General features: G+C 39.0%; 1 protein-coding gene across 3 annotated transcripts in view; it reads left to right on the top strand.

The window, feature by feature from the left end:
* Positions 1 to 9,916, top strand: part of RBL1 (RB transcriptional corepressor like 1) — a 60,726-nt gene extending 50,810 nt beyond the window's left edge. For 2 of the 3 annotated variants that reach the window (XM_047068928.1, XM_047068929.1), the window contains exons 20-22: positions 4,062 to 4,210; positions 5,617 to 5,781; positions 8,426 to 9,916. In XM_047068928.1, the coding sequence (XP_046924884.1) occupies positions 4,062 to 4,210; positions 5,617 to 5,781; positions 8,426 to 8,596 (485 nt within the window). In that variant the 3' untranslated portion in view covers positions 8,597 to 9,916. Of the gene's footprint in view, positions 1 to 4,061; positions 4,211 to 5,616; positions 5,782 to 8,425 lie in introns of those variants that run through there. The other variant, XM_047068930.1, reaches the window with a different exon arrangement.
* The last annotated feature ends 9,878 nt before the right edge of the window (positions 9,917 to 19,794 follow it).

Raw genomic sequence — 19,794 nt, forward strand, 5'->3', positions numbered from 1 at the left:
ATTTTTTAATAACAATGCCCTAGAATCTGCCCTATTTAAGGATACATAAGCCAAGCTCAATTCTTTTTACATAGATATATTATTCCTGAGCCTTTTCAAGGCAATGGAAGTGTATTAGACAGTAAAACTGAAAAAATGCATATATATTATATATACGTACATATACATCAACTACAAACGTGTGTATAAAATACACACATACACACACACACACACACACACAGCCTTTCTATTTTTGTAACACATGTTGCTCATCTGTCCCAGGTGGTTTTTCTGTCCATACAAAACCAGGCATGTGGGGTGGGGGTAGAGACAAACAGGCACCAGAGGTTAGCTGGAAAATAATGTTCTCTATGAGAAACAAAGTAACTACTAGCAAGTATCTGGCATACAAGGAGCAGTGAAGTTCAATAGATACAGTATCTGCAAATGAAATTTGAGGTCAATGAAGGTTAGCTACTCTCTACAACCTAAAGGTTTCAAATCAATTTCTGTTGTATATACATTTATTAACTAGATATTTATTAGCAAGCAAACAACCATTTTTAAGATTTTATCCAATGGTGATGGCACAGAGCTGCACAAGTATCCAGTGATAATGGACTCAGGAATTCTGGCACCAAAAAGGAAAAAGTTACAGTGGAGGATACAGTCAGGCAAGTTTATATTCAGATAAGGTATGTTAAAGTTTCTCCAGCTATGGTTGGTTGCTATGACTTAAACATAACAAAGAATACCACATAGTGAAGAACAATTCTGGTTCTATAAAATTCTTAATTAGGTATAAAATGATTACTATTTAGAAAGCACAAATAGTTTATGCATCCTATATAGGTTGTCCAAACACCCAGCTGTCCAACCACCACCTCACACATTAAAGGTTCACTTGAAGCAGGTGCCAAGATTCCAGATTCAGGACTCTGTTAGCCTTAAAGCCAGGATCAAGCAAATGACATGCATCAGAGTTCAGGGCTGGTCTTCATTATCATCCATAATAGTAGAGCTCCACAGACTTCAGTGAATCACTCATCTGTATCATGATGTTGTGGACAGTGTCTCAAATATGTTAACCAGTCTATTTAGGTACTTCTAATTTCCCCAGCATGCACCAACTTTAAGCATTAGGCTTTCATAACAGTCACCATTTTCATCAATAAAAACCAGATTCTTAAATTTTTAAATTGCTTTTTAATGTTTGTTTATTTTTGAGAAAGAGAGAGACAGAGTGTGAGCAGGGGAGGGGCCAAGAGAGAGGGAGACACAGAATCCGAAGCAGCCTCCAGGCTCCAAGCTGTCCGCACACAGCCTGACGCAGGGCTCCGGCTCACAAATGGTGAGATCATGACCTGAGCCAAAGTTGGCCGCTTAACCAACTGAGCCCCCCAGGCGCCCCTTGAATTTTTTTTTTAATGTTTATTTTTAAGAGAGAAAGAGCACAAGTGGGGGAGGGGCAGAGAGAGAGGGAGACTCAGAATCCGAAGCAGGCTCCAAGCTCTGAGCTGTCAGCACAGAGCCCATTGTGGGGCTCAAACTCACGAACCATGAGATTGTGACCTGAGCCAAAGTCAGACTCAATCGACTGAGTCATCCAGGCGTGCCTACCCCCCCCCCTTTTTTAATGAATAAAAACCCATTTCTTACATTGAGTATGTTAATTAGCAAAGCATTGGCCTTTGATTAAGATAAACCTAACAGAAACTCTTATAATAGCTACCTGTTGGGAATGAGCTTCCTGATCAAAATACCAATTCTTCACCATTATGTGAGCAGACCACCCTAGACTGGCATTATTGACTAGAACACTTGAGAGACCCAGATTACAGCTTAATCTCAGTAACAAATATAATACTCAAGTGTATAATGGTACACTGACAAGTTTACAGTACTTCCTCAGAGACTTGTTTTAAGGATTACAAAGAATGATGTAAGTATCATGTTTAACACAAGACCTGCTTATAGTAAGACCTCAGTAAGTAACAGCTGTTACTTAAGTTTTTTTTATTTTTATTTATTTACTTATTTTTTTTTGAGAGAGCGAGCATGAGTGGGGGAGGGACAGAGAGAGAATCCCAAGTAGGCTCCATGCTGTCAGTAAGAGCCCAATGCACGGTTTAATTCCATGAACCATGAGATCATGACCTGAGTGGAAACTCGGAGTCAGACAGTCGACCAACTGAGCCACCCATACACCCCTATCATTTTTTAAGCAGTGTAAAATTTATGGTTTTTTATTAATGAATATTTCTCTTTAAATTTTTTTTTCTTTTTCTTTTTCACGCTAATTTGTCTAAGGCCATATTCCTTATTTGCAATACTTTAAATGTTGTTGGGTGCCTGGCTGGCTCTGTCGGAAGAGTGTGTGACTTTTGACCTCAGGGTCGTGAGTTCAAGCCCCATGTTGGGTGTAGAGATTAAACATAATAAAAACAAAATACTTGAAATGTTGAGTAGGTCACATTAAAAGAAAACAGTAAAAGCAAATTCTCTCATGAGACGAAAATTCTGTTTTCATATGAGATATATAATATTGGTAACTGCATATTGAAAATCAGGTAACTTTATTTCACATTATGCCCATCTTAAAATCACCAGATAGACAATGAAGATAAAAATAGAGCACAGTTTTACTTGTTTTTATATTATGGTCATGCCTTTTAGAGTTCACAAGAAACTGCCAAAATATCACTGTTTGTTTGTTTTTTGTTTTTTTAAGTAGGTTCCACACCCAACATAGGGCTTGAACTCACAACCACCAGAGTAAGAGTTACATGCTCTGCTGACTGAGCCAGCCAGGCATCCCACCAAGGTCCCAGAGAGTTTTAAATGTTTGGTTCCTTCAAAATAAATAGAGCCCATTACTTTATGTAAATATTAATGACGAGAATTGGAATGACACACAAATCTGAAGACTGTGTATAGTCTCTGTGTCCAGAAATTTCTAATCAAAGGAGGACCTTAAATAATTTTGACTGATCCATGTAGTGAGAATAACCTACAACAGCTGATACAAAGCCAATATGGCTTGGAATAGCATTTATTAGGATGGTAGTAGGTGTTACAGGGAAAGGGGACTGTGCATAAAAAATTTGAGAAGAAGGGCCTGGGTGGCTCAGCCAGTTAAGCGTCCGACCCTTGATTTCAGCTCAGGTCATGATCTTGTGGCTCATGAGTTCAGGCCCTGCGTTGGGCTTTATGCTGACAGCATGGGGCCTGCTTGGGATTCTCTCTCTCTCTCTCTCTCTCTCTCTCTCTCTCTCTCCCCCCCTCCGCCAATACATAATAAATAAATCAATAAACTTAAAAAGTATCATTGTGAAAAAATTCTTGCTGAAATAGTATCTAGAGAAAAGAGTATTAGCCTTGGGGTGCCTGGATGGCTCAGTCGGTTAAGCTTCCGACTTTGGCTCAAGTTATGATCTCCTGGTTTGAGTTTGAGCCCCACATCAGGCTCAGAACCTGAAGCCTGCTTTGGACTCTGTCTCCTTCTCTCTCTGTCCCTCCCCTACTCACACTCTGTCTCTTGCTGTCTCTCAAAAATAAACATTTAAAAAATTAAAAAAAAAAGAGTATTAGCCTAAGTACATGTATTTGTATTTCTCAAGTTTCCAATTTAATTTATACATAATATAGATGGGTTTCAAACATTTTCTAAAAACATTAATTGCTTTATATAAAGATTTGTGTTTCCTTTTTTTCCCCCTTAAATTGGTTCCAAATCCAGCATGGAGCCCAATGCAGGACTTGAACTCACGACCCTGAGATTCAGACTTGAGCTGAGGATCACCTGGGTGGCTCAGTCAGTTAAGCATAGAACTCTTGATTTCAGCTCAGGTCATGATCTCATGGTTTGTAAGTTCAAGCCTCACATCAGGCTCTGCTGTCTCTCTAAATAAATAAATGAACTAAAAAAAACAAAAAAGATCTGAGCTGAGATCAAGAGTCAGATGTTTGACTGAGCCACCCAGGCGCCTCTGATTTTGTTTTTATATCATAGAGTTGTGATTCAGATCACCACTTTGTGTATTATAATACATCTGTCATAACCCTGAATCTTTTAACAGAATTGGAAGATGCTACAAAAACACCTGACTGTTCTAGTGGACCAGTGAAAGAGGAAAGAGGTGATCTTATCAAATTTTATAATACAATATATGTAGGAAGAGTGAAGTCATTTGCACTGAGATATGACTTGTCAAATCAGGACCATGTGGTATGTTTTATATTTTACTATGATATGAATATTCATAGTCATAGTTAGATTACTATAAGTTTATTAGATAAGTGTTTCAGAGTTAAAGTGTCACTGATGCATTTTATAGGAGAAAAAAAATACCAGTAATTAATTAGAGAATGATTAAAACTATCATACAACACAGACCAGAAGAAATCAGGGAAATTTTATCCGTATTATGATTATGTTGCTGGAAATTATGTTAACATATGGGCAACTACTAGATGAGAATGTGGAAAAAAGAAAACAATTCTGCTAATTTTTTCTCTTAATTTTAATTTCTGTTGTAATATGTATATATGAGATAAGTGGTTTTCTCAAGATAAAGAGAAAAGGAAATAAATAGGCCTGAATCATTAGTAGAGGCAACACTAAGACATTTTAATGCAGATTTGGCAGTACTAGCAGGCCTGTGAAAACATCATCAGTGTATAAGCTGAGGTTGGTTCCCAGGAGAGCAGACTTTAGTTGTAAGAGGAACCAAGTGAAACTGCATCTAGCCAGTAGCCATCTATGTGTATTTTGTGTCTCCCTTTACATTTCAAGGAATGCGGTCTGTGACTATTCTCAGAGGCCATGACTATTCATTCAACTCCCATCAGGTCCACCTCCCCCTATCATGAATATGTCTGTCATGAGCCAATTGAAACTAGTTTTATTAGCTTCAGTTGAAGATGATGAAATTATTAATTAAGGAACCATCTCTATTTATTCCTAGAATGGAAACATTGTCGAGACTATTAAAGGAAAGTGCAGACCCTGCTTCCCTAATTCTATTTCTAAATAATTTGCATTTTAGTATAAAGTCTTAATCATTTCACTAACAAATTTGTTCCATGATGGACCCATCCTTCTGGCTCATAGAGTTCTGTCTCTCTTTTATTCTCTCTGCTATGGCTTTGGTTATGGGGCAGGAGGTGTATGTTATGTATATAGAAAGATTATCATTGTGTTAGAATATTGATTACTCTTTGCCTCTCCTTTCTGGCTTATTCCTATATACTATACTATACTCCTGGCTTATTACCACTTCTGGGTGTCTCAGAATTCTTCAGTATTTCCTGAAAGATGCAGGAAAATAAATTTTAGTTTATCTGTTAGTAACTCTTGAAAAACAAGGGGTAATGGACCATGTCTTTGCTTTTTTTCAGCCATTAATAGATTCTTATGGTGTAGCTGACACATAAGAAATGCCAATAAGAATAAAAATATGGGGGCACCTACCTAGCTCAGTTGGTAGAACATGCAACTCTTGATCTTGGGTTTGTGAGTTCAAGCCCCATGTTGGGCACAGAGCCTACTTAAAAAAAATAAAGGAATAGAAATATGGTGGGATTCAAAAAAGAACTTTTATCATACAAAAATTTACTTTTGGATTATTTCAGATGGAAGCTCCACCACTTTCTCCTTTTCCACATATTAAGCAACAACCAGGCTCACCACGCCGCATTTCCCAGCAGCACTCCATTTATGTTTCCCCACACAAGAATGCATCAGGCCTTACACCAAGGAGTGCTCTGCTATATAAGTTCAATGGCAGCCCTTCTAAGGTAAGGTGTTACAACAATCTATGTACTTGTGTTAAAAATTGGATTTCATATTGCCAGTTAATAATCTTTAATCTTGGGGCGCCTGGGTGGCGCAGTCGGTTAAGCGTCCGACTTCAGCCAGGTCACGATCTCGCGCTCCGTGAGTTCGAGCCCCGCGTCGGGCTCTGGGCTGATGGCTCAGAGCCTGGAGCCTGTTTCCGATTCTGTGTCTCCCTCTCTCTCTGCCCCTCCCCCGTTCATGCTCTGTCTCTCTCTGTCCCAAAAATAAAAAAAAAAAAAAAAAAAAAAAAATCTTTAATCTTGCTCTGTCTGCAAAATTACTAGTAATAAATATGAGTTGGGGCACGTGGGTGGCTCAGTCAGTTGAGCGTCTGACTTCGGCAAATGTCATGATCTCATGGTTCATGAGTTCAAGCCCCACATCAGCCTCTGTGCTGACAGCTCAGAGCCTGGAGCCTACTTTGGATTCTGTGTCTCCCTCTCTCTCTGCCCTTCCCCCACTCACGCTATCTCTCTCTCTTTCTCTCAAAAATAAATATTTTTTAATTTTTTAAAACACGTAAACCCACAATATTGGTCTTCACTTTTGACTCAGACTGTTCTTTACACTTCATGTCAGCAGGGCTTTATAAAGCATTTCTTTGTAATTAATATAGGGGTTGGATTGCTGCAGTGAATTGAAAAAAAAGAAAATCCATTCCCTGCCTTGATCTGAATCCACAACCAGGCAGGAAAATAGATGAATAAGAAGGTAGTTTTGTCAGAATATCACAAATACCGTGATAGCAATATACACATGAGGTTTATGGATACTCAGGTCATGATCTCACTGTTCGTGAGTTCGAGTTGTGTGTCTCCCTCTCTCTGCTCCTCCCCCACTCACACTCTGTCTCTTTCTCTCTCAAAAATGAATAAACATTTTAAAAAATTTTTTAAATAATATGAACTGTTACTGTGGCAAGTTTCCTGTGATTAAGAGCAGTGTATTCAACTGCTTCAGTAGCTTAATCCATTACTATTGTTGTGATACTAGGGAAGTTCACTGCAAGAGTCCAATGTGTCACCCTGCTTAAATACGATCTTGAGAAGGGACCAGTAAGGCAGGTGGTCAGACACGAGGAATATTGACTTTAAAGAAAAGCTTTCAAAGTGGAAGTTCCTTTGGTGATGGGATAGTGAAAAGTCTAAAAACAGAGGCCTTCTCTTATTTATGCAAACAGTTCTGTGGTTATCCTCATCTTAACTCCCATACAGTGATGAATATGTGACAGTTATATGATAGATGTTTTCAGATACTTGAAAGGCTATCAAGCAAATATGTTTAGTATGTCTCCAGAAGTCAACCTCACTTGAGATAGAATACCTCACAGATTTGCATTTCCTCTTCATAGAAGTTGATTTCCTACAAGGATGTTTAGAAGAGATTCTTAAATGAAATCAAAGATGGGACCACCTGACTTCTAAGGCAATGATTTCAAAACCATAGACCAGAATCACCTGGGGGACCTTGTTGAACACGGATCTGTTCAATAGACCTACTGAATCCCAAAGCTCTGCCAGTCAGGTTCTCTAGACAGTTATGATCCACAGCTTTCAGGAGCCACTACTCTAAGGCCTTTCTACTCAATATAGTTTATAGACCTTCAACATCAGCATCACCTGGGAACATATTAAAAATGCAGGATCTTGGGGCACTTGGGTGGCTCGTCAGTTGAACAACTCTTGATTTCGGCTCAGGTCATGACCCCAGGGTCTTGGGATTGAGCCCCACACCTCAGTACGGAGCACACTCAGTGTGGAGCCTGCTTGAGATTCTCTCCCTCTACCCCCTCCCCTGCTCACACGTGCATGTGCTCTCTCTCTCTCTCGCTCTTTCTCTGTCAAAAAAAAAAAAAATTAAAAAATAAACTTAAAAAATGCTTGATCTCAAGCCTCATGCCAGCCCTGCTGAATCTGAATCTGCATTTTAACAAGATCTGCAGATGATTAGTAAGCACATTAAAGCTTAAAAAGCATTGCTCTAGGAAGAGGATTTCAAATGTCAAGGGAGCTCAGAATCACCTGGAGGGCTTGGTTAAACATAGATTGCTGAACTCCATCCCTAGAGTGTCTGATTCAGTAGGTGTTAGGGTGAGGCTTGAGAGTTTGCATTCCTAGTAAGCTCCTTGATATTTCTGCATCTGGTCCAGTGTCTTTGAGTACTACTGCTGTAAGGTAAATCCAGTTTTTTTTTTTTTTTTTTTAATTTTTTTTTTTTTCAACGTTTATTATTTATTTTTGGGACAGAGAGAGACAGAGCATGAACGGGGGAGGGGCAGAGAGAGAGGGAGACACAGAATCGGAAACAGGCTCCAGGCTCTGAGCCATCAGCCCAGAGCCCGACGTGGGGCTCGAACTCACGGACCGCGAGATCGTGACCTGGCTGAAGTCGGATGCTTAACCGACTGTGCCACCCAGGCGCCCCTAAATCCAGTTTTTAAAACCATGAAAAGATTAGATCTAATCACTCTTAGTAGGTTGGCCTAGATTCAAAAGATAATCTCTACCCTAGTGTTCAGCTTTGGGTAGAGTGCAGGAAAAAGCAGTTACTTAGTTCTTTTTTTTTTTTTCCCCTTTTACTCACACATGTCCTCTATTTTTGCAGAGTTTGAAAGATATCAACAATATGATAAGACAGGGTGAACAGAGAACCAAGAAGCGAGCAATAGCCATCGATGGTGATGCAGAATCACCTGCCAAACGCCTCTGTCAAGAAAATGATGATGTTTTGCTTAAACGACTACAGGATGTTGTCACTGAGAGAGCAAATCATTAACGCCCTTCCTGTTTCTACGCTAAAAGCACTTTCAGGTAGCAGAATGTTGGGGCTCTATCCCTCAAAACTTTCAGCCCTGTAGATGGAAAGTATCACTGAATTACAAGAAAAATTGCACCAAAATTATGCGCTTTTTTTATGTCCAAAATTAATTGACGGTATATTTGAGTTGGATTGGAAAGCAATATTTCAAGTGCCTTTTAAACATTTTAATAGTTAAAGAATTTTTTAAACGTCTATTTCTTGGGTTAGTTTTAAGATGAAGTAAGGAGATACCTCATAACTTTTTAGCTCACTTTTTAAAAATCAATGTCTCCTTCTATGCTTTGTAATATGAAGGTACATAATCTGTTTTTGGTAAGCACACTTTGAAATATTTCTGTTCTCATTTAATATTGAGCAGGGGGGCACATGGCTGGCTCAGTTGGGAGAACATGTGAGTCTTGATCTCAGGGTTGTGAGTTCAAGCCCCATGTCGGGCATAGAGATTACTCTAAAAAATACATATGTGTATTGAATAGGGATTGGTTCCTATAGCACCTGAGCCAAAGGATGATACACCAGCCTGTCTCTGACCCACTATGGTAACTCCACATCCAAGTGCCACTACTATCCTGGGTTGTCTAGCTCCCTTCTCATGGCCTTTCTCTCTTTGAGCATAAGTAGATTTGTACCTGAGCTCCAGCTCCTTGCCTTCCAGACCTAATAAAGGCCCTCTTAGCTGATGTCACAACCTAATAAAAGGGGTACTTGGGTGCAGCTTTCCAAAGAATCAGCTGTTCAATATTCACTTTTTCTAATGTGTTTCCAGAATCTGGAAGGACATGGATAAACCATTCTTAATTAATTTTGAGAAAATGTTATGAAATGTATGTTTTTTAAACTGAAAAACTTATTTTTTTAAATACAAAATGTTTAACTTAACTTATGTCTAACCCTGGCTAATTTGACTTAGTCTAAGATTTGGCTGTAAATTAGTAATTGCTGTTGTCAGGAATTTTATTTTTAAATTTTAAGAAGAAAAGTGATTTTGGTCACATTTTACTTTTCTGCAAATTATATCCTCACTTTTTTGTGTAGTATCTACACATGTTGTAAACCAAATAATATCAAATGTGTCTTAAGTCCTTGTATATATTTTTATGTAGCTGTAACTATTGTGTCATTTTCATCTTCATTATTAATGTAGAAAACATACATGAGCATTTGTACAGTGACTATATAAGAAGCTTTGGACATGTTTTTATTAGTTTTCAAGACGATATCAGTGTACATAAAATGGTTAATAAAACATTGGAGTTTTTGAGATACTGAAAAAAACTATATTTGTACTCTTTTCTGTGTGACTAGAAACAATTGTACAGCTATCTAGAACCTAGACCTTTTTAAATACCTGCTTTATATCTTTTAAATACCTTAGTGTAACTTAAAAGTTAATGTTCCTGGTGGTTTTCAGGGGCTAGGAGGAAAATGGGGAGTGACTCACTGCTTGAGTATAGGGTTTCTTTTTTTTATTCCTTTTTTTAATATAATTTATTGTAAAATTATCTAACATATAGTGTATAAAGTGTGCTCTTGGTTTTTGGGGTAGATTTCCACGGTTCATCGCTTACATAACAACACCCAGTGCTCATCCTAACAAGTGCCCTCTGCAATGCCCATCACCCATTTTCCCCTGCCCCCCACCCACCCCCATCAACCCTCAGTTTGTTCTCTGTATTTAAGAGTCTTTTATGGTTTGCCTCCCTCCCTCTTTGTTTGCAATTTTTTTTTCCCCTTCCCTTTCCCCATGGTCTTCTGTTAAGTTTCTCAAGATTCACATATGAGTGAAAACTCATATCTGTCCTTCTCTGACTGACTTATTTCACTCAGCATAATACCTTCCAGTTCCATCCACGTTGCTGCAAATGGCAGGATTTCATTCTTTCTCATTGCCAAGTAGTATTCCATTGTATATATAAACCACATCTTCTTTATCCATTCATCAGTTGATGGACATTTAGGCTCTTTCCATAATTTGGCTATTGTTGAAAGTGCTGATTCATAGGGGCACATGTACCCCAATGTTTGTAGCAGGGTTTCTTTTGAGGGGAGGAAAATCATTTTAGAGCTTAATCTAGATGGTGGTTGTATAACATTGTGAATTCACTAAAATACACTTTAAAATGATTATTTAAAAAAAATAAAAATGTAATTTTTAAGTTAGGTGAATTTTACCTCAGTTCAAAAAATGCCTTAGACACAGAAACAGGACTATTTCAACTCCTTGGAATGAATTTGTGGACCAAATTATGTTACTGAATTAAGGAAAGGGTTTATTTCTCTCTTAGTGCCTTCACGCATATTTCTCCAGATGAAACTCACAGCTTAAAGTTCTTTTCTAATTAAGATTTTAATGTTAGATTATATTAATTCAGATTTTTAAAGAAAGTAATAATATTCCTGCTCATTTTTATTTTCTTCTTTTTTTTCTTCTTTTATACTACTTTCACTAAGTCAAAAATGTTACTAGCTGCCTACCATATTCCTGGCCCTTAGCTAGGTGCTAGGGATATAAAACTAAACCAGCCTTAGTTTTCATTCTCAAGATATAATAATTGTAACCCATTACTACAGTTGATCTTTGAACAACGTGGGGGTTAGGGACACTGACATCTCCACACACACACCTCATGCCCTGCCATTAAAGATCCGTGTATAATTTTTGACTCCCCCAAAAATTTAATTATTGACCAGAATTCCACCTTACCAATAACAAATGGTTGATTAACACATATTTTGTATGTTTTATATGTTATATATCGTATTCTTACAATAAGAGAAAAAAAATGTTAAGGAAAATACAGTACTGTTCTGTATTGAAAAAAAATCTGCCTGTTAAGTGGACCTGCACAGTTCAAACCCACGTTGTTCAAGAATCAGCTGTATAATGTAATAAGTATAGTAATAGAGTTCTACACAAAGAGGCATGGTATTAGCACAGAAAAGAGAATGAATTACTCTGTCTGGGCAGGTGTGTGAAGGAAATCTAAAATTACTCTAAAGGCGAAGGAGCTAAGTGGTAATTCAGTCCTTAGGGATGAATAACTGCCATTCAGAGAGCACAACCTGTAGAAAGGCCCAGAGGCATGACTGTACCATAGGTTTGGGAATTACAGGTAGTTCAGTGAGGTTGGAGTGTAGTATGCACAGGCAAAAATACAACGCAAAATAGGGCTAGGAACGCAGGCAGGGGCCTTTCACAGTTGGGTTTTCTAATCTAGGTTAAGCAGCTCAGGTTTGATCATTCCCAGTGGTTCTTAACATTGGCTGCAACTGGGGAGCTTTGAAAAATTCGCCAGTGGGTGGGTCCCTCCCCTAGAGTTTTTAGTGGGTTTGGGGAACAGCCTAGCATCCAGATTTCTAAATACTTCCTAGGTAAGCACCTAAGGTTGAGTTGAGAATCACTACTGTAGGCCATGGAGAGTCACTAAAGAGATTTTAATTTTAGGTGGATAATGACAAAATCTGATGTTTATTTTAGAGTAGCAATTCCCAAATTTGCCCAAGGATGAGAATTACCTGAGCCACATGATAACAATATAGATTCTTAGGTCCTGCCCTTTACCATGGAATGATCATCTCCAGAAATTTTGTTGAACTGTTAACCTCTGTTCCAAGTGATAGTCACCCCCAAGTAAGTTAGAGACCTGGTAGTGCTTCTCAAATTTAATGTGCATAGGAATCACCAGGGATTGTTGATCCTGGTAAAACTCAGATCCTGATTCAGTAGATCTGAGGTTGGGCCTAATATTCTGCTTTTCTAGCAAGCTCCCTTAACGCCAATGCTGCTAGTCCAAGGACTACACTTTGAATAGCAAGGTTTAGGAATCTGAAGCTGTGGAGAGGCTGGAGGAGAGGATGGTTAGACTGATATGAGACACAAATTTGTAGTTCTTAATTTTGGAGTAATTTTGTCCCTTTAAGGGACATTTGGCAATGATTGGAGGCATTTTTGCATTTTTGGTTATCGCAATTCAGGGGCGAGCATGCACCAGTCCCTGAATTAAGTAAACACCTGTCAAGAAGAGCTGTACACTTTCAGATGCTGGTAGTGGGGACAGAGAGTCACCTGACTGAGCATGTATGGGGTCACAGTCAGGGATGACTTTCCAGGAAGGATTAATAATGATAGATTCCAGGTGGGGTAACTAATATATATGTGAGGTTATTTGGCATCAATGACAGACCCTTAATATGTTAAGAAAATGTTCAGGAGGTTTCAGATCCTCAGATCCTACATCTAGGCAATAGTCCCATCAAAATTCCCAATGGTAAGAATCACTGTTGAAGATTTATGAACCATACAGATTCAATAGGATGATGCACAGTTTTGTTAAGCATCCCAGGCTGTTCTTACCATGGAAGTCTGAAGCCAGCAGAAGAGTATAATGGCCAAGAGTATGGAGATCCAGGTTCAAATATCCTCCTTGACACTGCACTGCCAAACCAAATTGAATGTTACTTCAGTTAGGTCATCATCATCATCATCACTTCGGGAAATAATTAATTATAGAAAATCACATTTATTGTAGAGAAATTAGAAGATACATAAACAAAAGCAAAACAAACTATAGTCCCAGCACTCAGACGTCATCTTTCTAAAGATTTTATTTTTGAGTAATCTGTACACATGACGTAGGGCTTGAACTCATAACTCTGAGATGAAGAGTCTCACACTCCACCAACAGAAGCAACCAGGCGCTCCTAAAAATTTGTTAAATTTAAAAAGATGACCTCTTTAATAAAATTGGCCAGAGCTTGTTTTAATAAACAAACGACCTCAAGGGCACCTGGCTGGCTCAGTTAGTGGAGCATGAGACTCTTGATCTCAGGGTTGTGAGTTCCATCCCCACATTGAGTGTAGAGATTACTTAAAATCTTTAGGGGGGCCTGGGTGGTTCAATCGGCTAAGTGTCTGGCTTCGGTTCAGGCCATGATCTTGGGGTTCATGAGTTTGAGCCCCGAATCAGGTATGCTGGAGCCCCAGTTCTGGTGAGCACGAGTCCCTCTACTCTCTCTCCCCGCCCCCCCCTCTCTCAGACCCTAGTCACTTGTGCCCTCGTTCTCTCAAAATAAATAAAATAAAATCTTAAAAAAATGTATTACAATTATTTTTCACATGAAGGAAAATGTGTAAGTCTTAAGTTGTATATGCTACACTGAATTTTTTCCAGCTTTGTTGGGGTATAATTTACATAGAGTAAGATGTACCCATTTTCAGTATACAGTTTGATAAATTTTAATAATAGTATATAGTTGTATAACTACCACCACAATCCATATATAGAATATTTCCAGGGGCACCTGGTGGCTCAGTTGGTTGAGCGTCCGACTTCGGCTCAGGTCATGATCTCACAGTTCGTGAGTTCAAGCCCCACGTTGGGCTCTGTGCTGACAGCTCAGAGCCTGGAGCCTGCTTCAGATTCTGTGTCTCCCTCTCTCTCTCTGCCCCTTCCCCGTTCATGCTCTGTCTCTCTCTCTCTCAAAAATGAATAAACATTAAAAAAAAATTTTCCGTCACTTCAAAATGTTCTCTTGTGCCCTCTGATCTTCCCTGCCCTCCCCACATCCTTCCCACCACACACTCTACTCAGTCAACTGTTGACTCTTTTTTATCATTATAGTCTTGCCTTTTCTAGACTTTAATATAAAATATATGTATGCACAATATGTAACCTTTTGTTTGTTATTTGTTGTTTTAAATTTTTTTTAGTGTTTGTTTATATTTGAAGGAGAGAGTGACAGAGCATGAGTGGGGAGAGGCAGAGAGAAAGGGAAGAAGACACAGAATCCAAAGCAGGCTCCAGGCTCCAAACTGCCAGCACAGAGTCCAACATGGGGCTTGAATCCATGAGCTGCAAGATCATGACCTGAGCTCAAGTCGGATGCCCAACCAACAGAGCCACCCAGGTGCCCCTTTTTAAAAAAAATGTTTAATGTTTATTTATTTTAAGAGAGAGAGTACAAAAGCAGGGGAGGGACAGGGGAAGAGAGAGGGGGAGGGGGGGAGAGAGGGGGAGGGAGGGAGAGAGAGGTAGAGAAAGGACCCCAAGCAGGCTCTGTGGTAGCCTGAACCATGAGATCATGACCTGAGCCAAAATCAAGAGTTGGATGCTTAACCAACTGAGGAACCCAGGCGCCCCAGTATGTAACCTTTTGTATTTGAGTTCTGTCACTTAGTGTAATGTTTCTGAGATTCATTCATGTTGTATGTGTAGATAATTTCTTTCTATTGCTAAATAACTGCCCATACTATGGATTGTTAACAAAAACAAGCACCTGCGTGGCTCAGTCGGTTAAGCGACTGACCAGCTCAGGTCATGATCTTGCCGTTTCCGAGTTCGAGCCCTGTGTCAGGCTCTCTGCTGACAGCTCAGAGCCTGGAGCCGGTTTAGATTCTGTGCCTCCCTCTCTCTCTCTGCCCCTTCCCCACTCATGCTCTTTCTCTCTCAAAAATAAATAAACATTCGGGGCGCCTGGGTGGCGCGGTCGGTTAAGCGTCCGGCTTCAGCCAGGTCACGATCTCGCAGTCCGTGAGTTCGAGCCCCGCGTCAGGCTCTGGGATGATGGCTCAGAGCCTGGAGCCTGTTTCCGATTCTGTGTCTCCCTCTCTCTCTGCCCCTCCCCCGTTCATGCTCTGTCTCTCTCTGTCCCAAAAATAAATAAAAAACGTTGAAAAAAAAATTTAAAAATAAATAAATAAATAAATAAACATTAAAAAAAACAAAACAGAGGCCCAAAATAGTGTTACTTAGACCAAGTTCCCAAATCAATGCTTAATTAATACATAATCTAATTGCAGTTTCAAGTTCCCCTAGAAATGTAGTCTTAACTGGTCAGTCAGGAATTTTTCAATTCCTGCCAATCAGGCAGGCACCTGGGTCCTCTTTTCCCCTCAAAGTGAAATGAGGTAGTCTGTATGATAAGACACCTTGCTTTTCCCCCTAAAAAACAGCCTTGCCAGGAACACTTCTTTTCTTTTGCTAATAACTTTCTTGCCCCACCATCCTATAAGAACGATCTCCATTTTGAGGTGCATGTGGGTGGCTCAGTTGGTTAAGCCTCAGGCTCTTGATTTCCGCTCAGGTCATGATCTCACGGTTGGTAGGTTTGAGCCCGCATCAGGCTCCGTGCTGAATGTGGAGCTTGCTTGGGATTCTCTCTCTTCCTCTCTCTCTGCCACTCCCCTGCTTATGCATGCTCGCTCTCTCTCTCTCAAGAATAAATAAATAAATTTTAAAAAGACAAAAAAACCTTTCCATTCTGTACTACACCATGGAGCACCTCTTTTGCTAGATGGGGTGCTGCCTGATTCATGAATCATTTAATAAATCCAGTTAAATCTTTAAATTTACTTGGTTGATTTTGTTATTTACCAGATTATACATACACCACAATTCATTTATCTATTTGCCAGTTGATGGACATTTGGGTTGTTTCTAGTTTTGTGTTATTAATAATTATGAATATCTGCATTCAAGTCTTTGTACTTATATTTTTATTTCTTTTATTATTTTATGAATTGGATTGCTGGGTCAAATGGCAAATATATATTTAACTTCATAAGGTAATGACATGTCCTTTTTCAAAGTAGACCATTTTGAATTCTCACCAGCAGTGTATAAGGGTTCCATTTGTGGGGTGCCTAACTGGCTTAGTCGGTAGAGTGCAACTCTTGATCTTGGCGTTGTGGGTTCAAGCCCCACATACAGTGTAGAGATTACCTAAAAAAGAAAAAAAATCTTAAAACAAAAAAAAAAGAGTTCCACTTGCTCCACATTCTGGCCACGTCTTGATGTGAATCTTGCTAGACTTTTTTCAATACATATATTATGTATTTTTTTTAGTAAGAAATGGATCATATATCCATTTATATCATATACTATGGCAGATTTATCATTGTAATGTCTAAATTATGCCCCAAGATGATTCTTCTTTTGTTTTTTAAAAGTTTATTTATTTATTTTGAGAGAGAGAGAGAGAGCACATGCACACATGAGTGGGGGAGGGGCAGAGAGAGAGGGAGAGAGAGAATCCCAGTCTCCCTGCTGTCAGCACAGAGCCCAATGTGGGGCTCAAACTCACAAACCGTGAGATCATGACCTGAGCCGAAATCAAGAGTCTGATTCAACCAACTGAGCCATCCAGACGCTCTGACAATTCTTTCTCTCTCTCTCTCTCTTTTTTTTTTTTTTTCTTTTTTTTGAGAGAGAGAGAGAGACAGAGTGCCCAAGCCCGGGCACCCAAGAAAGGACAGGCAGAGGAAAGAGAGAGAGAGAATCTTAAGCAGGCTCCACACCCAGCATGGAGCCGGATGTGGGGCTCTGTCCCAGGACCCAGAGGTCATGACCTGAGCCGAAACCAAGAATTGGACGTTTAACTGACTCACTCAGGCTCCCCTTCTGTAACAATTCTAATGGTTATGTTCCAATGTATGGATGTATCATCATTTACGTTATTTTATCATCAAACAAGAAAAGATTAAAAGGGTGTTTGGGAGGTTTTGTGTTTGAATGTGTTTCAAATATTAGAACTGAGGGTTGATGGGGGGGTGGGAGGGAGGGGAAAGTGGGTGATGGGCATTGAGGAGGGCACCTGTTGGGATGAGCACTGGCTGTTGTATGGAAACCAATTTGACAATACATTTCATATTTTTAAAAATAATAAAAAAATAATAAATAAATATAAAAATAAATAAATAAACATTAAAAAAGGTTTTTTTTTTAAGTAAAAAATACATAGCAACAAATGAACAAGCCAAAAAAAAGGAACTTGGTATAAATTTTGGTGAGTCTAATGTTTGCAAAGTTAATCAGGCATTATTATGATATTAATGATATTAATAATATTATGATATTATATATATTATTGATATTATTAATGATATTTGATAATTGATATTATCAAATTTGATAATAATGATAATTGATATTAAATGATATTAATAATATTATGATATTATATATATTATAGTATAATGATATCATAATAACATTATGATATTAATGATATTAATGATATTAAAATACTAAAGATACTCATCATATAATGGAGTACCACATAGGCTCCCTTCACTTGGGTCTCTGTTCCCATGCCAAAGCACAGCACTTCCTAGACCAACCAGCCTTTCCTGAACTTTTGGTTTCTTTTTTTTTTTTTCCCCAGAACTTATGATCTACTCGTGTTATCTGAATCTACCACTAGTAATTTAGTAAGTGCATATAGTTGAATATATAAACTTCAAGTGTGTATAAGCTCCATGTAGTTAGTACTTTTTCCCTGTGGTTTCCCCAAAGTGTGGAATGATGCATTAAAGAAAGTATGATATTGACATTTGTTGAATTAATGAAGAAGGAGGCTTAGGGATGCTTTTTATAATAATGATAACTCATATGTATGGAGCATTTTCTATGTGCCAGACTCAATTCTCATAAAATCCTATAATAAAACTTTTGTACAAAATTGGAAATTAAAGGCAGTGGCTGGCTGGCGAAGTTGGTAGAGCATGTGACTCTTGATCTCTGGGTTGTGAGTTAAGCCCCATGTTGGAAATAGAGCTTACTTTAAAAAAAAAAAAAAAGGGACATTCCTATTGTTGTGCAATCAATCTTCAGAATTTTTCATCTTGCAAAACCGAAACTATACCCTTTAACAACTTTCCTTTTCTCCTCTCCCTGGTTCCTGGAAACCACCATTCTAATTTCTATTAGTTAGACTACTCCAGATACCACATTACATATAAGTGGAATTGATGTGGAAATGTTGGCATTCGGAGCAAATGGTCAAGAAAGAATTCTTGAGATGTCTTCAGTGCAAAAAAGTGGTTTTATTGGGGTGCCTGGGTAGCTCAGTCAGTTGAGCACCCAACTCTTGATTTCAGCTCAGGTCATGATACCAAGGTCATGGGATCAAGCCCCGCGCCAGGCTCCTTGCTGAGTGTAGAGCCTGCTTAAGATTCTCTGTCCCTCCCTCTGCCCCTCTTCCCTGCTCACAATCTCACTTTCTCTTTCTAAAAATAAAAAGGTGGTTTTATTAAAACACGGGTCCAGACTCGTTGACAGAAAGAGCTGCACTGGGGTTGTGATGGGTGACTGATTATATATTTTCAAGTTGGGAGAGGGTTAGGGAAAGCACAAGCCTCCAAGGAATTTGGGAAACAAGGTTTCCAGGACCCTGAGGAGGCTAGCTATTGTTAGGAAAAGGTCAATGAAAAATTACTGTGTAGTAAATCCTCAGTCATGAGACCCTTCAGATGTATATCAGTGAGCCATATGCTTGGAGGATGACTGCTAACCTATGTTTGAGGGGTTAGAGATAAAGGAAATTTCCAAAGAAATTTTTATATGTTTATTATTTTTTAAGTTTATTTATTTATTTTGAGAGAGACAGTGCGAGTGGGGGAAGGGCAGAGAAAGAGGGAGAGAGAAAGAATCCCAAGTAGGCTCCACACTGTCAGCACAGAGCCCAATGCAGGGCTCGGATTCATGAACCCAGGAGAACATGCATAACCTGAGCTGAAACCTGAGTTGGACGCTTAATCGACTGAGCCGCCCAGGCGCCCCAGAGCTTTTATATGTTTAAACTAGACTCACAGGATCCTGGAGGGGCAGGATAATGTTGAGATAAGATTGCCTTTTGCCCTTAGCAAAGTGTCAACACTGAGGGAGCTGAGCTCTCAGAGGAGTTCATTCCGCCTGTTTGAAGGACTTGTCAATGGGCTGTAGGTAGTAAGGAAATTTAACTTTTTCTTTTGCCTTTGTTTCGCACATCATAAAGTATTTGTCTTTTTGTGACATTAACATAATGTCCTCAAGGTTCATTCACGTTGTAGCATGTCAGAATTTCCTTCTTTTAAGGTTCAGTAGTATTCCATTACAAGTATATACATTTTCTTTATCCATTCATCTGTCTTTCGACTGCAGCCTAATTTTTAATCTGTATGATATACAATGTCTTTCAGTATTAGTCTTGAGTGACTCATATTCACGTAAGGATCCCCTGTATTCTGGGAAGTCTGTACTCTTAAGTTTCATTTCTTCCTTTGCTCTGGAAAACTGTCTGTTTACATTTGAGAGCACATCCTCACACTCCCAGTTCCCACAGAAGGAACTCTGCCTGTTGAAAGATTCCCAGATAACAAAAGTGTTGGGCAGGGG

Source organism: Lynx rufus, unplaced genomic scaffold, assembly GCF_022079265.1.
Source record: "Lynx rufus isolate CCGP_SWC_20201006 ecotype Redwood Valley unplaced genomic scaffold, mLynRuf1.p SCAF_8, whole genome shotgun sequence".
Lineage (NCBI taxonomy): Eukaryota > Metazoa > Chordata > Mammalia > Carnivora > Felidae > Lynx > Lynx rufus.